This window comes from Diadema setosum, chromosome 4 (assembly GCF_964275005.1).
Source record: "Diadema setosum chromosome 4, eeDiaSeto1, whole genome shotgun sequence".
NCBI classification, from domain to species: domain Eukaryota; kingdom Metazoa; phylum Echinodermata; class Echinoidea; order Diadematoida; family Diadematidae; genus Diadema; species Diadema setosum.
Genome location: NC_092688.1, coordinates 20,527,209 through 20,541,213, shown reverse-complemented (window position 1 = coordinate 20,541,213; position 14,005 = coordinate 20,527,209). Strand labels below are relative to the sequence as shown.

At 36.6% G+C, this 14,005-nt stretch overlaps 1 protein-coding gene across 1 annotated transcript in view; it reads left to right on the top strand.

Annotated features, from left to right (window-relative positions):
- Positions 1 to 9,983, top strand: part of LOC140227694 (uncharacterized) — a 50,306-nt gene extending 40,323 nt beyond the window's left edge. Inside the window, exons 7-11 of the mRNA XM_072308108.1 lie at positions 14 to 184; positions 5,201 to 5,263; positions 6,026 to 6,143; positions 6,563 to 6,916; positions 9,104 to 9,983. Of these exons, the coding sequence (XP_072164209.1) occupies positions 14 to 184; positions 5,201 to 5,263; positions 6,026 to 6,143; positions 6,563 to 6,916; positions 9,104 to 9,983 (1,586 nt within the window). The remainder of the gene's footprint in view (positions 1 to 13; positions 185 to 5,200; positions 5,264 to 6,025; positions 6,144 to 6,562; positions 6,917 to 9,103) is intronic.
- Positions 9,984 to 14,005: the final 4,022 nt, after the last annotated feature.

Here is a 14,005-nt window from a genome sequence, read left to right as displayed (position 1 = left end):
TCTCCCTTGGAAGGCTTGATGGTCCTCGAACCAGATAGATTTGTCTGTTATGACGGATTCAACGACAAAGCTGCCAAACTGATCTGCGGAGAGCTTGGCTTCCCAGCGGCAGAAGGATATTCGAATCAGACTTTGCCCAGTACAACAGCACGTAAAAAGACTCAGAGGTTGACATGTTCTCAGGGTAAGTGTTATGTGTGTACTGGCAATTTCAGTAAACCTGCTCTACCTAGAATTCAAATTCATGGTAAACCAGGTAAAAAGTGACTATATTGATCAAATGAAAAAAAAAAAATTAAACCAAATAGGAAATATTGTGTGAACAGCTACACGTATGAAAGGTTACTAGCTTTATTCAGCGGAACAACTAGAAAAAAAATTGTATGTTACATAATGACATGTCTAAACATTTCATTTGCAGCGACAAGTAACCACACTTTAGCTTTATCATCGTTTGTGTTGTGTCTCTTTTCTGATAAAGCGGGACAACTATTTTGAATTATTTAAGAGCTCTAAATCTTAGGATGTATAAACAGGTCTACCGCAGTAAAAAGTAAATGTCCCGTGATTTTGCATGCTTCTGTGCCGACGGATCACAGCAAGCATTTACACCGATTTTTTTTTTTTCAATGCCAGCACTGTTCTTCCACGGGACACTGCTATTACAATTTAAGAGCATTGCTGGGTACTTATTCAGGGTACTCATTTGTACAACGTAAACCATCTTGTGCATGCATATTTTCTTCTGTACTCAGCAGTGTTTGCGTGTGCCATGCAGTTTTAAGTATGATGCAGAAAACAATTTGAGAGGATGATAGGATAATATGTTCAAACAGTAAATAACATTTTCTAGAAAATGATAGAATAATAAATGTGTTATGTATACGTATTTTGTTTCAATTTTTGTGAATGAATGAAAATAAATCTGAATTGAACTGAACTATCAAGAAATACGTTTCAAACAAAGATGAGATAGTCATATCTATAAACAACTTGTGAATAATATTCACAATACTAATTCACAGGCTCTAAACGAGTAATGGAATGTTCACTGACTACTACTGAGTGTCCATTGGATAAGCTTGCCAGACTTAAGTGCCGAGGTGAGACAGTATATAAATTGGTGTATGTGTATGTATGTATATACGTGTGTATAAGTACATAATACATGAGTACGTGTGTGTGATTGTCTGCCTGTCTGTCTGTCTGCCTGTACAGTCACAAATAGGAACCATATACAATATGAGCCTGGGTTGGTATTCTGAAAATCTTCCTAAGTTTCTTCCTAAGTTTCTTCCTAAGTCAGAAACTTAGGAAGTGCCTTAGAAAGAGCGGACAAAATTGGTATTCTGACATTTCTTCCTAGGAACTTCTTAAAAGTGCATAGTCCCGGTAGTGTAGAGGGCGCTGTTGGTGATACTGCCGATCACCGTTAGCGTTGATACGAAGATTGCCGAAGTTGACCTGTCATCAAGAGTAAAGCGCGTAGGTGTTGCTAAGTAACGTTGCCTTTGTTGTCTTCTCTGGGCATCACGCAGTCTGTAGTAATGCGAGGGGGCGTGCATATGTGTTTCTTATTATGAAATCACAAAAGAAGTTTGCTAAAACTGTCATCCCCTCAGCCGAATCATGAGCCGAACTGTGATCGGACCACTGGCTACAGTGGATCGGACTTCTTCGGACTCGGGCAAGTGGGCCACAGCGTAAGCGCTAAAGGGGAGTCGATAGCGTTATTATCTATAGGAAACTTGCGCCGTGCGCCTGCGTACCCATTTGACTAAACCACCGGGACCATGTAGCCTACCTTTAATGCAAATTAGGTCATCCTTATCCCCGCCCACCTTCTTTCTTGGAAGCCAATACGAAATTCCGTATCGTAAGGAACCAACCAATGACAATCGCGTATCATTATGACGTGGGTTAAATACGTGTGTGCGCGGCATCTCCCCTTTTTGTCTTTCTCATGCCCATTTCGCGGATAGAAGTACATGTTGCGCGCAGTGAATGACAAGCGCGCCTATCACGATGTTTTGCAGCTTGCTATTCTTAACAACGTACTTAGGACAGTGGTGGTGCTTTCCTAAATATTTTCCTAAAATTCTTTCCTAAGTGCATTCTACAATACAAACTTCTTCCTAAACTTAGAAACCTAGGAAGATTTTCAGAATATCACTTTTGAAAAAATCCTGACTTAGGAAGAAATCTCTTCCTAGGAAGGATTTCAGAATACCAACCCTAAATACCAACTTCTTCCTAAGTCAGAAATGTGCATATCTCATCCTTATGTGCATATCTTCCTAAGTTTCTTTCTAGGTTTGGGGGGGGGGGGGAAGCTAGGAAGACACTTAGGAAGAAACTTAGGAAGATTTTCAGAATATCACGTATGAAAAAATCCTGACTTAGGAAGAAATTTCTTCCTAGGAAGGATTTCAGAATACCACCCCTAAATACTAACTTCTTCCTAAGTCAGAAATTTGCATATCTCATCCTTATTCGCATATCTTCCCAAGATTCTTCCTAAGTTTTGGAAAAAAAAACTTAGGAAGACACTTAGGAAGAAACTTAGGAAGATTTTCAGAATACCACATAGGAAACATCCTGGCTCGAGAAGAAATTTCTTCCTAGAACGGATTTAAGAATACCACCCCTGGTTTTCTCGTGTCCCAATTTGCTAGAGAAAATAGGCAGGGAAGAGCAAGAATGTTAGCATGTTAAAGTAGGCCTATACAAGCCAACCCTGCATTTTGTGGCAACATATACTGATTCATGACAAATATATAAATTGAGCCTTGAACACACATATCTTCTTGCAAATACTTGTTGCATGGGTATGTTTTACTATACTTCGATTCATGAATTATGATTATTGCTTTATTTTTCAAAAAGGGAAGCATTGTCCATTTTTATTCGCATTCATTTATGATATCAAATAATTATCTATAAAGTGACAGTTTGGGTCCGTCTGATAGCTGCTCTCGGAAGTAAATCCAATGCTGGATAACCATCATTCTGTTTCTACATAGTGCCTGGATTTCTCGGATGCTATCAGGGTGACTATCAGGCATTTCAGGCTCATTCTGGAGTTCATTCCTACGAAGAATGTGCGTCTACCTGTACCAAACGCCCAATTCGCTATGACATTGCTGTCATGCATTGGAGCATGTGTTCATGTTTTCAACAAATGGATTACAGCAGCTGTTCCTCAACCTGTACTCACCGTTGGGAGTGTCCAAATGAGGAAGAAAATTCCCGCTACTTTTTTAATAGTGAGTAATAATAATAAAACATTCTGTGAAGATATGTTATAGGTATAAATGATACCTTACTTCTCTCCATCTCATTCTAACTGTCAGTATTACCGTCATTTTTATCACTAAATCAGCAATCTATGATTATGTTTAATCATGTTGATAACCATTATGGTTCCTCATTGTGACAGTAATCAATGACGAAATTCATGTTGTCTGTTGCTATAAAAACTTTTCTTTTCTATTTTGGTTTTTGCAAAAATTGTCGCAGTTTTACAGTCCCTACCTCTATCTTCCTTATCTTCAGTTCTGACGTGAACTGCAATAATTGCAGCAGCTCTCATTTCAATTATTTTATGGTTCTCGGGGATTGGTATATAGACAAAATGATATGTAATTTAGATAATATCCAAGGATGTGATATGTTACGAGCAGATAAAACGATTTACACATTTTAACCAAATGAAACGTTCGAGAAATGAATGCTTCATTGATGAAAAAAAAATCTTGAATATATATTTGTATATAATGTAAATATATATATATATGTATATGTATGTATATATATATATATATATATATATATATATATATCTACACACACACATATATATATATATATATACATACACATGTACATGGTGTGTGAGTGTGTGTGTGTAACTTTCGAAACACTGTTGCTTTCCTGTTTCCTGAATAGTTTCGGTTGCGGTTTGTGATCATCCCAGTCATGTATCTAATGGTGATTGGAGCTCCAATATCACGAGGTTCGGGTCCATGATAACTCTCATCTGTAGAGAAGGTTACGTCATCGACGGAGGCGCGACACTTCAGTGTGTTGGAAGACCCGGATGGTCGAGTTACTTCCCGGTTTGGAACGCTTCAGTGCCATCTTGTCAGGCAGTCGAGCAACAAACAGTCGGTTCGTCATATTCATTGATATGTTTAGAGCACATGTAGAATATGTTATCATGATGTAAGAACACTGATATAACGTAAGAGTTATTTTATGTGTTCCATTGGTTCCCTTGGAACCTGAAGATAGGAGAGGTACCAAACTATTTTCTTTTTTCTTTTCACATGTTGCATCTGTTGCTTAGATTTTACTTCTGAAATCATCGATGCCAAACATACAACACCAACGAACCAACTGAATCATCTGAAGATATGGTATCAAGATATGGCAACACACCAGAATAACGAATCCAGGATTATTGAAATGTATGGAGGAAATGCACCAAAGAATAGCCTTCAACCCCCCCCCCCCCCACACACACACACACACTTTTGCTTATATTACTTTATTCTCATCTAAGTCACCTTTACCAGAAATTTACAAAGATAGTCATAAAAACGGATTGGTCATAAGTAAAGACAGATCAGTCTTCTGTAAATTTCAGGTAAGCTTGAAAACTTATTGCATAGTTGTTGTTGTTATTTTGATTTAAAACCTACAGAGTGTATAGGAAATTGTATTTACTTCTTCCATTTCTGTGCACATACGCATGTTGTTTCCAGACAATGAATGGCAAGATGTAAACATCAGCACAGCATCTACAGACAATACATCTAGTGAGTATTACAAAATGACAGTTCAGCGTGTTGTATATGTGTCTCTATGTGTGTGTTTGTGTGTGTTGGTGTGCTGGAAATGCTGGAAAAGAGCACATTTGAATCCGGCTTGCCATGTGCTTTATCGTCATCAAACGGACAATACACGATTTGTAGAATTTATTGCATTTTCATTTAGGGCAACACTTTTTACTTTTTGAAAAGACGGCAGTTTGGGTTAATCTGATCTTTTATTTTAATGATAGCATATTTTTTTTGAAGATTTTGGTACAAAAGGGTTTTAAGATTGTGCTTGTTTCGTTTTTTAGATTTTTTTTTTTTTTTTTTGGTCGCTGGTTATTATGATATCAATGTCCTTCTGGTCTACTTTTCTTAAACAGATGCCGGACAGAATATTCTAGAATTGACGACATCAACGAGGTCAAGCCCTACGTCTCCTTCAGGTGAGTAGTCTAATGCATCTATAGTGGATTATTTTGATAATAATTGCCGGGTCCTATTCTTATGTGTGCAATGGAATCCAGGTAAAATAAAGAAAGATAATCAATTGCGTGAAAACAGACTTATTGCACTCTTCATTATAAAGATAATAAAGATTATCATTTGTACTCCAAGAAGGTGCGTATACACTGGAACATACCACTAAAAATATGAGTAAATAGTATAGTCTATACAGTCAATTTGAATTGATCACTTCGTTTTGAGCGTGCAATCATTGTATTAAGTAAAATCTTGATTGATTTTCCCCTTTGATTTTTTCATGTCAAAAGAAAAAGAGGTGCTGAAACTTTAAAATGCACTCTTTGTACAGCCATAGAAATAGGCGTGCATACTTTATGCTAGAATATGACACACACACACATTAACAAAGGATTTTTTTTTCATATCCAGGCGTACACAAAAAAAAAACACACACACACATACACGCGGAAACGGCCTTCCCATGAGATCCGTGTAGCTTTAGGACCTACCAGTTGTGCTTTCATGGCGGCATTTCACAACTTGACAGCAAAAAAATTAAATCATACGGTAACATTCAAAAGGCTAAGCTATCTTCCTAGTCGTGTTGGTTGTTCTAAAAATAATTACATGAACATGATAGACGTGAAGAAATGTGTGCGAATCTGGTCATATTTTATGGCTGCACTAATTTTGTGAGCTCCTTTCTTATTGATGATGTTGTACCTTTACCCAATTTCTTTCAGTGACCGAGTTGTTACATCAGACGAAAATCATCATGTACAGCCTTGGGACCTCCTTGTGTGTCGTTCTTGCACTGCTTGCCATACTAGCCATAACGCGGTGCATGAATCACCTAAAAGCGTGAGTTGTTTTTTTTTTTTTTTTTTTTTTTTTTTAATACACAAAAACTATGGAGTCAGCTGAAAGGTTGTAAAATCCCTTTGAACTGCGAATCTCCTCATGTACAAATAACTATATATCATATGCATCACTATGGGTGTTGCTCGCAGTTGTGCAAGCGTGTGTTCAGAAAAGAGATGTTTGGCTCAATGGAAATACTCATACATGCTCCAAATGCACAGGGTGAATAAACACATAAAAGAATTTTCTTTATTCAACAGAAGTTTTTTTTTTTTATATAGATTAGAAAACTGTTACATTATACAATTGTTCGTTTTATGTTTCTCTGCAAAAAGTTTAAATCGCACATTGCTATTAAAACAAACAAGTAGTAATGGTCGGCATTAATCGTTGAATGTCGTTCCCTTCTCTTCATACAGACGCAGGCCGTCAGAAACTGTAAACTCCATGGATGATCGCTCTAATGACGGACAAATGCACATGTACCCTATTGGCACGTCAGGCCAGAACCTCAGCATGGCGGATAATGTTGATTCACTGAATGGTAGCAGTACTGCAGCTGGTGCAGTAGGTCACTCTTTCCGGTACAATCCGGACAACAGATTCGGAGACGCCACATTTCATCAAGAAGACCAGTATCGTATCTATCAAAACGCAGCGGAGGTAACCAAAATGGGTTCTCAGACTGCAGACGAAAAGCAAATCTCCTCTTCTTCACTTCTCATGCTGAGCGGCGTCCAATCCGCCGTCAGTATTTCACTGGCTTCTATACCTAGTTGTTGTATCACCCCTAAATGTAATATCAACGCTAAATGTAATATCGACCCTAAATGTAATACACCTTAACCCTAAATGTGATAACAACCCTAAATGTAATACATTTTAACGCTAAATGTAATAATCGAGTCAACCCTAAATGTAATACATTTTAACCCTAGATGTAATAACCGGAGACAACCCTAAATGTAATACATGTCAACCCTAAATGTAATATCGACCCCAAATGTAATACATGTAAACCCTAAATGTAGTATCGATCCTAAATGTAATACATCTTAACCCTAAATGTAATATCGACCCTAAATGTAATACATCTTACCCCTAAATGTAATATCGACCCTAAATGTAATACACCTTAACCCTAAATGTAATAACAACCCTAAATGTCATACATTTCAACCCTAAATGTAATATCGACCCTAAATGTAATACATCTTAACGCTGAATGTAGCCGACCCTAAATGTAATACATCTTAACGCTAAATGTAATAACAACCCTAAATGTAATACATTTTAACGCTAGATGTAATAACAATCCTAAACATAATTCATGTCAACCCTATAAATGTGACACATCTTGACGCTTAATGTAATTACGACCCTAAATCTAAAAACCTCCTTTTTGAGAGTGAAGCAGGTAACCACCGCAGAATATCGGGCAAAAGGTCAGGGGGTATATGAAGGGGATATGACGCAACTTTTTATAGCACTCTTGAAAGAGCAGCAATAGTTGCTTAGATTTGTTTTTGTTGTTTACCCAGGTAAAGATCACACAGTCTTATTAATTCCTTTGTTTGCTGCAAAGTTAATTAGGTACATTCAACATATTTTTTTTAATCTATACCGTTATCATACAATCACATAAACATTTTGTATTTCAATCTTCATTCAGTGTTCGTGTTTGTTTAAAGTTTTGATGAAAAAGAAAAAAAAATGGGCAAAAATTCTTTGCAAGGAAATTCTGAATATTAATAATATTGCAAGAAAAAAAAAACATATACCTACTGATGAAACGGGATGATAAAGCGAGTAGATTGAGAAAATTAAAAATTAGAAAGATTTAGAAAGATTTCGCAAATTTTTTACGAACCATCATTATCTATGTAATGTTCCAATGACGAAATATCTGTCACACATTGACATGGCAGCAAATCACTGTCCGAAATATTAGCCTCATGACATTGTTCACTACTCCTGGTAATCACTCCTATACTTAGTGACACGAAACTGGGACAATTGGTCGTGGGGGAGGGTACACGAAATTGATTTAAAAATGCCAGCTAAAGCAAAAAGAAATAGATGTCTTTTATTGTCTTTGAGTCACCATTAATGACTTTCCTATGATATGTGAATGTATGAGTAAGGCAAACTAACTTAACTTTTGCCCATTTTTTTTCTTTTTCAACAAAACTCTAAGCAATAATGAACACTGAATAAAGATTGGAATACAAAATGTTTATGTGATTGTATAATAAAGGTAATAGACTTAAGAACTATGTTACATCGACCTAATTAACTTTGCAGCAAACAATGGATTTAATAAGACTGTTGTGATTTTTACCTGGGTAAACAACAAAAACAAGTCTATAAGCAACTAAATTGTCGTTCTTTCAAGAGTGCGAGAGTGCGTCATATCTCCTTCGTATACCCCCTGACATTTTGCCCGATATTCTGCGTTGCTTACCCTCATAATCAGGTGTATTACATTTAAGGTTGAAATTACATTAAGCGTTGAATATAGGGTTGACATGAATTACATTTAGGATTGTTATTGCATTTAGCGTTAAAGTGTATTACATTTAGGGTTGCTATTACATTTAGCGTTCAGATGTATTACATTTAGGGTCGATATTACATTTAGGGTTGAAATGTATTACATTTAGGGTTGTTATTACATTTAGGGTTGAGGTGTATTACATTTAGGGTCGATATTACATTTAGGGTTAAAAAGTATTACATTTAGGGTCGATACTACATTTAGGGTTCACATGTATTACATTTAGGGTTGTCTCCGGTTATTACATTTACGGTTAAAATGTATTACATTTAGGGTTGACTCGATTATTACATTTAGCGTTAAAATGTACTACATTTAGGGTTGTTATTACATTTAGGGTTAAGGTGTATTACATTTAGGGTCGATATTACATTTAGCGTTGATATTACATTTAGGGGTGATACAGTTGTTCTGAATACCGTGGCCTACAGGAAACATCACTGAACCAATCAGCGGGCGGCTGTGAGGACGACGATTACCAGGATGTAGACGTTCGGAGAAACGACAGGGTGACGAATGGTGCAGTATCAAGATCTGGCGGAGCGCGCTTGTTTGATGACCGGTGTTACAATTCGCTGGACTTCGGTAAACGGTCTGACAAAGTATACCCTCGAAAATGTAATGCAAGCCCCTGCAACACGCATGTTCATGAAGACAGATTTGTCGACACTTCTGAGCTAGAGAGGGCAATGGTAAATGAGTATGCAGAATTAAGCGACTCTAACGAACATGCCCACAATATCTCTGGCTGCACGGAGTACAATCGCATCCATTATGCACCCCTCGACGACAAAGCGCAAAGTTACAACCATGCACTCCAAGGTTCCGGTTCCAATCCAAAGAGAATCATTTACTCTGATAGAGGAAACACTACGTCATCTACTAGTATGGGTTTCTTACCAGCCGAACCTTCTGGAGACGTTTTCTACTATCAACTAGAACGCGAGGAACGAAATAAAGTTGATACTAGCAACGAGCCGCAATTTCCCGAGGCTTTTTACTCCGAAGAATACAGTGTGCTGAACCTTCAAGATGATGCCAACGATGTCTCCTTTTCCATAAGGAGAGAAAGCGACTTCCTTGATTGCCATGACACCACAAACTTGGAACCTCAAACTTGTGAGGTCTTGTACGCAAAAGTGGACAAAGCAGTAGAAGCGTCGTCAACACCACCTCCACTTTGTGAGTTGTATGCTACGGTGAATAAAACAAGAGGGGCCTGCATTGGTGACTCAAAACCAGCATGGCAAGAGGATCTATACATAAATGTTAATGATACATGATTGCTTACTTAAAGAATGGGATGCAAATGCTGTGCTCGTATCTTGTATACTGATGGAATCCCCATTTTTTTTTTCATTTCATTTCATTTATTTTCATTCACTGTTTCTACCAAAAGAATTGAGTACATGAGCACTAAAATTACAAATCGACAAAATGATCAATGACTTTGTACTGCTGGAAATCCTCATGCGGAAGATAGAAATATGAGGCCAATATAAAAGCATGCTTGCTAGTCAAGTAAATAAATGGCGTTCAATAATAATGTATTCCTAACATTAAAAAAAAAGATCAAATAGAAAAAAAAAGCTGAAGACTACGGATGACACGTGCGGCAACCACAGTTGTATACTATTGCAAAGAACAATAAGTAACATGTACAGTATGCAGGTGTATAAGAATAAAGAGTACTGATCATGTTATTGTGATATGACCATGTTTTAAATAATTCATCCAACTTTACACGCAAATATAGTTAAAGAGTACATCTTGTGTATCCTAAAATACCAATGCTTGCATACATTACTACGGAATGCCAAGGCACGCTAAAGAATAGACAATGATGTAAGATTGTTTTGAACGATTTCTTACGCAATATAACACTAAAAGTATGAACATCTCTCCTGGTAAGAAATACCCCACAATATTTACGTATGAATATTTACAAAGAGAGAGAAGCATATTTCAGGTATAAGGAATGACACTAACAACCGTAAATTTCAAAAATTATGTACTTACTTAAGAATTGCTCCATGAAAACACTCATATATCCGTGGATTCTAATTGCATCTGCTACAAAGTGTTTGAGAATTAAATCCCACACTGGAAAGCCACAAGCCTGGTACGTCTTGTAATTGAAAACAAAACAAAACAAATCACATCATTTTATGACGGCTTTGTCTTCATTGTGCAACATAATGTCCTTCGCCTCTTTCTATCCCTCTCATACATATATAAATTATGTATATACATATATATATATATATATATATATACATATACATATATATATATACATTGTATATCACATATTATGATGTACATGCGTGTGTACGTAGTGAGTGGACGTGCGTGGGTGCATGACAGCAAAAAAAAAAAAATCACAATATAGGTAAACTTTTTTGCTTGCCATGGCAAATCAGTATGTATATAGCAAATATCAAACTTTGCATTATTCTCCACCTAGTATGCCTGTACTGTATTATGTAAGTTCATCTATTTCCTACGTGGAGTGTTGTGCTTTCTACAACCTTAGATTTCACCCTTCCGTTTTCATTGAAATGCGAAGCAGGAAGTATCTGTTCGTAAATTTGATAATGAAGAAAGAGACTGGCTTTGCCTTGGATTATTAGTATGGCTTAACTGTAACTTTAATCTGCTTGTTCTTTATGAAATTCTTTGTCGGAAGTGCTGATCTACACACGAACATATGGCAAGCCTTTTTTACATTTAAAGTTAGTTTCTGATATCACGAATTCCATTTTGTGATATCAAAAAATCAAATTTTTGATATCAAGAATTCAATTTGTGATATCACAAATTCCCATAAGTGTAGCACATGAACTTAATTTGTGATATCAAGAAATCGAATTTGTGATATCACAAAATCCATTCTTGATATCACATATTCAATTTGTGATATCAGAAATTCGAATTTGCACTGAAATTCAACTGTGAATTCGAGCGTTAGTTGAGCGCAAAAATACACAGGGAATTCGAGCATTAGTTTTGCGCTGAAATTCAACTGTGAATTCGAGCGTTAGTTGAGCGCAGAAATACACTGTGAATTCGAGCATTAGTTTAGCGCAGAAATTCCTATGGAATTTCAGGTATTATCTTTGCATAGTATATAACGATAGTTACAGAAAAAAACAAACTAAATTAAGAGTTTTGGCAACTCGTCTTCATTTGAAGTGATTAGGAATTAGTTTTAGAAGAATCGATAAAAAGAAATCGTTTAGCAACATATCTAAAATGCCATTATTGATATGTTGTCAATTACTTCAGAGTCACATAGGGTTATTCTCATTTTTCTCCATTTCTCGCCTATAATTTGGCAGAGACTGGTTGACTTAACACAACTTTTGTTTGCGTTTCTCTTTACTCTGTGGAAGTTACTGTCTCCCGGCCTCCCCATGTTACTCCTCCAAGTTAATGAGAGAAATATCTCATTGCGCAGATTAACAAAATTGAAGTCCTTTGTACCACTGCTTTCTTCTTACTGCAAATTCTAACTGTTTGTTTGCCATGCATACTGCTGCATAAACTCCTCAGAAGACCTGGATATCTTCACTCTTCTTGCTCTGGTCTGAGGACTTTTTGGCTTGTGCATTCCAGTTTTGTTCTCCCCGGTTTTGGTTCTTGAATAAACTTGCCTATATTAGATTACACTTCAAATTATTGTACAAAATCATAAACATATTGGGGCAGGCAAACTGTACACCCAACACTATTGGTCTTAATGGATACACCCCTTTGTTCTGGAGGAGTGATTTTTGAGAAGTGAGAAAATGTCTTTAGGAGAAACACGTTGCTTTTATATGTGACCACCAGCCGACACCAGTGGTGGACATTTGGCAGGTTTACGACTCCCTCTCCGCACCCTGCATGAGTCACAGTCTCTCTATCTTATTCTCCGCTGCTGACATACACCGACCAGAGGGGTGATTGACCTCGGTCGGTCCTCCGCAATACAAACACGTGATATGCTTTTATAACACACATACACATACAACCACACATAATCATCATCGATTTGGTGGAAGAGTCTTACTGTAAGGGGGATTACCACATGAAAAATGTATTATAATTAACAATAACGTAGTAATAGATGACAATCTGAGGACCAAAACGATGAATTAAATGTAGGCCCTAAGTGAACATAGTATCATTGAATTCATGATAACATGTTGCAAAACAATTGATTTGTATCAATAATTCATCGAATATACCTTGATGATCATTTAGGGAATGATGGATGTGTAAACTCTCATATATAGTTATTTGTATTTTGAACATTGTTCTAAAAAAGTTACCAGTAGTATACATTCCATCTGAATATCAGCTCAAAACTAATGTTTCAATTCCCTGTGTATTTCTGCGCTAAAAAAGAAAAAAAAATGCTCGAATTCACAGTTGAATTCCAGCGCAAAACTAACGCTCGAATTCCCTTTGTATTTCTGCGCTAAAGTAATGCTCGAATTCACAGCGATTTTCTGCACTGAACTGACGCTCGAACTCCCTGTGTATTTCAGCGCTCAACTAACGCTCGAATTCACAGGTGAATTTCAGCGCAAAACTAACGCTCGAATTCACTTTGTATTTCTGCGCTAAACTAATGTTCGAATTCACAACGATTTTCTGCACTGAACTGACGCTCGAACTCCCTGTGTATTTCAGCGCTCAACTTACGCTCGAATTCACAGTTGAATTTCAGCGCAAAACTAAAGCTTCAATTCACTTTGTATTTCTGCGCTAAACTAATGCTCGAATTCACAGCGATTTTCTGCACTGAACTGACGCTCGAACTCCCTGTGTATTTCTGCGCTCAACTAACGCTCGAATTCACAGTTGAATTTCAGCGCAAAACTAACGCTCGAATACCCTGTGTATTTCTGCGCTCAACTAACGCTCGAATTCACAGTTGAATTTCAGTGCAAATTCGAATTTCTGATATCACAAATTTAATTTGTGATATCAAGAATGGATTTTGTGATATCACAAATTCGATTTCTTGATATCACAAATTAAGTTCATGTGCTACACTTACTGGAATTTGTGATATCATAAATGTAATTCTTGATATCACAAATTGAATTCTTGATATCAAAAATTTGATTTTTTGATATCACAAAATGGAATTCGTGATATCAGAAATTAACTTTAAATGTAAAAAAGGCTTGCCATGCTATCGTTTTGCCTATTCGTGCAGAGTAAAATAATCTTTGTTGACGTGTCCCACGATACATTCATTTGAATATCATTATCTTGAAACCATGTTAAATTGTTTTTTTTTTAGAGTCCA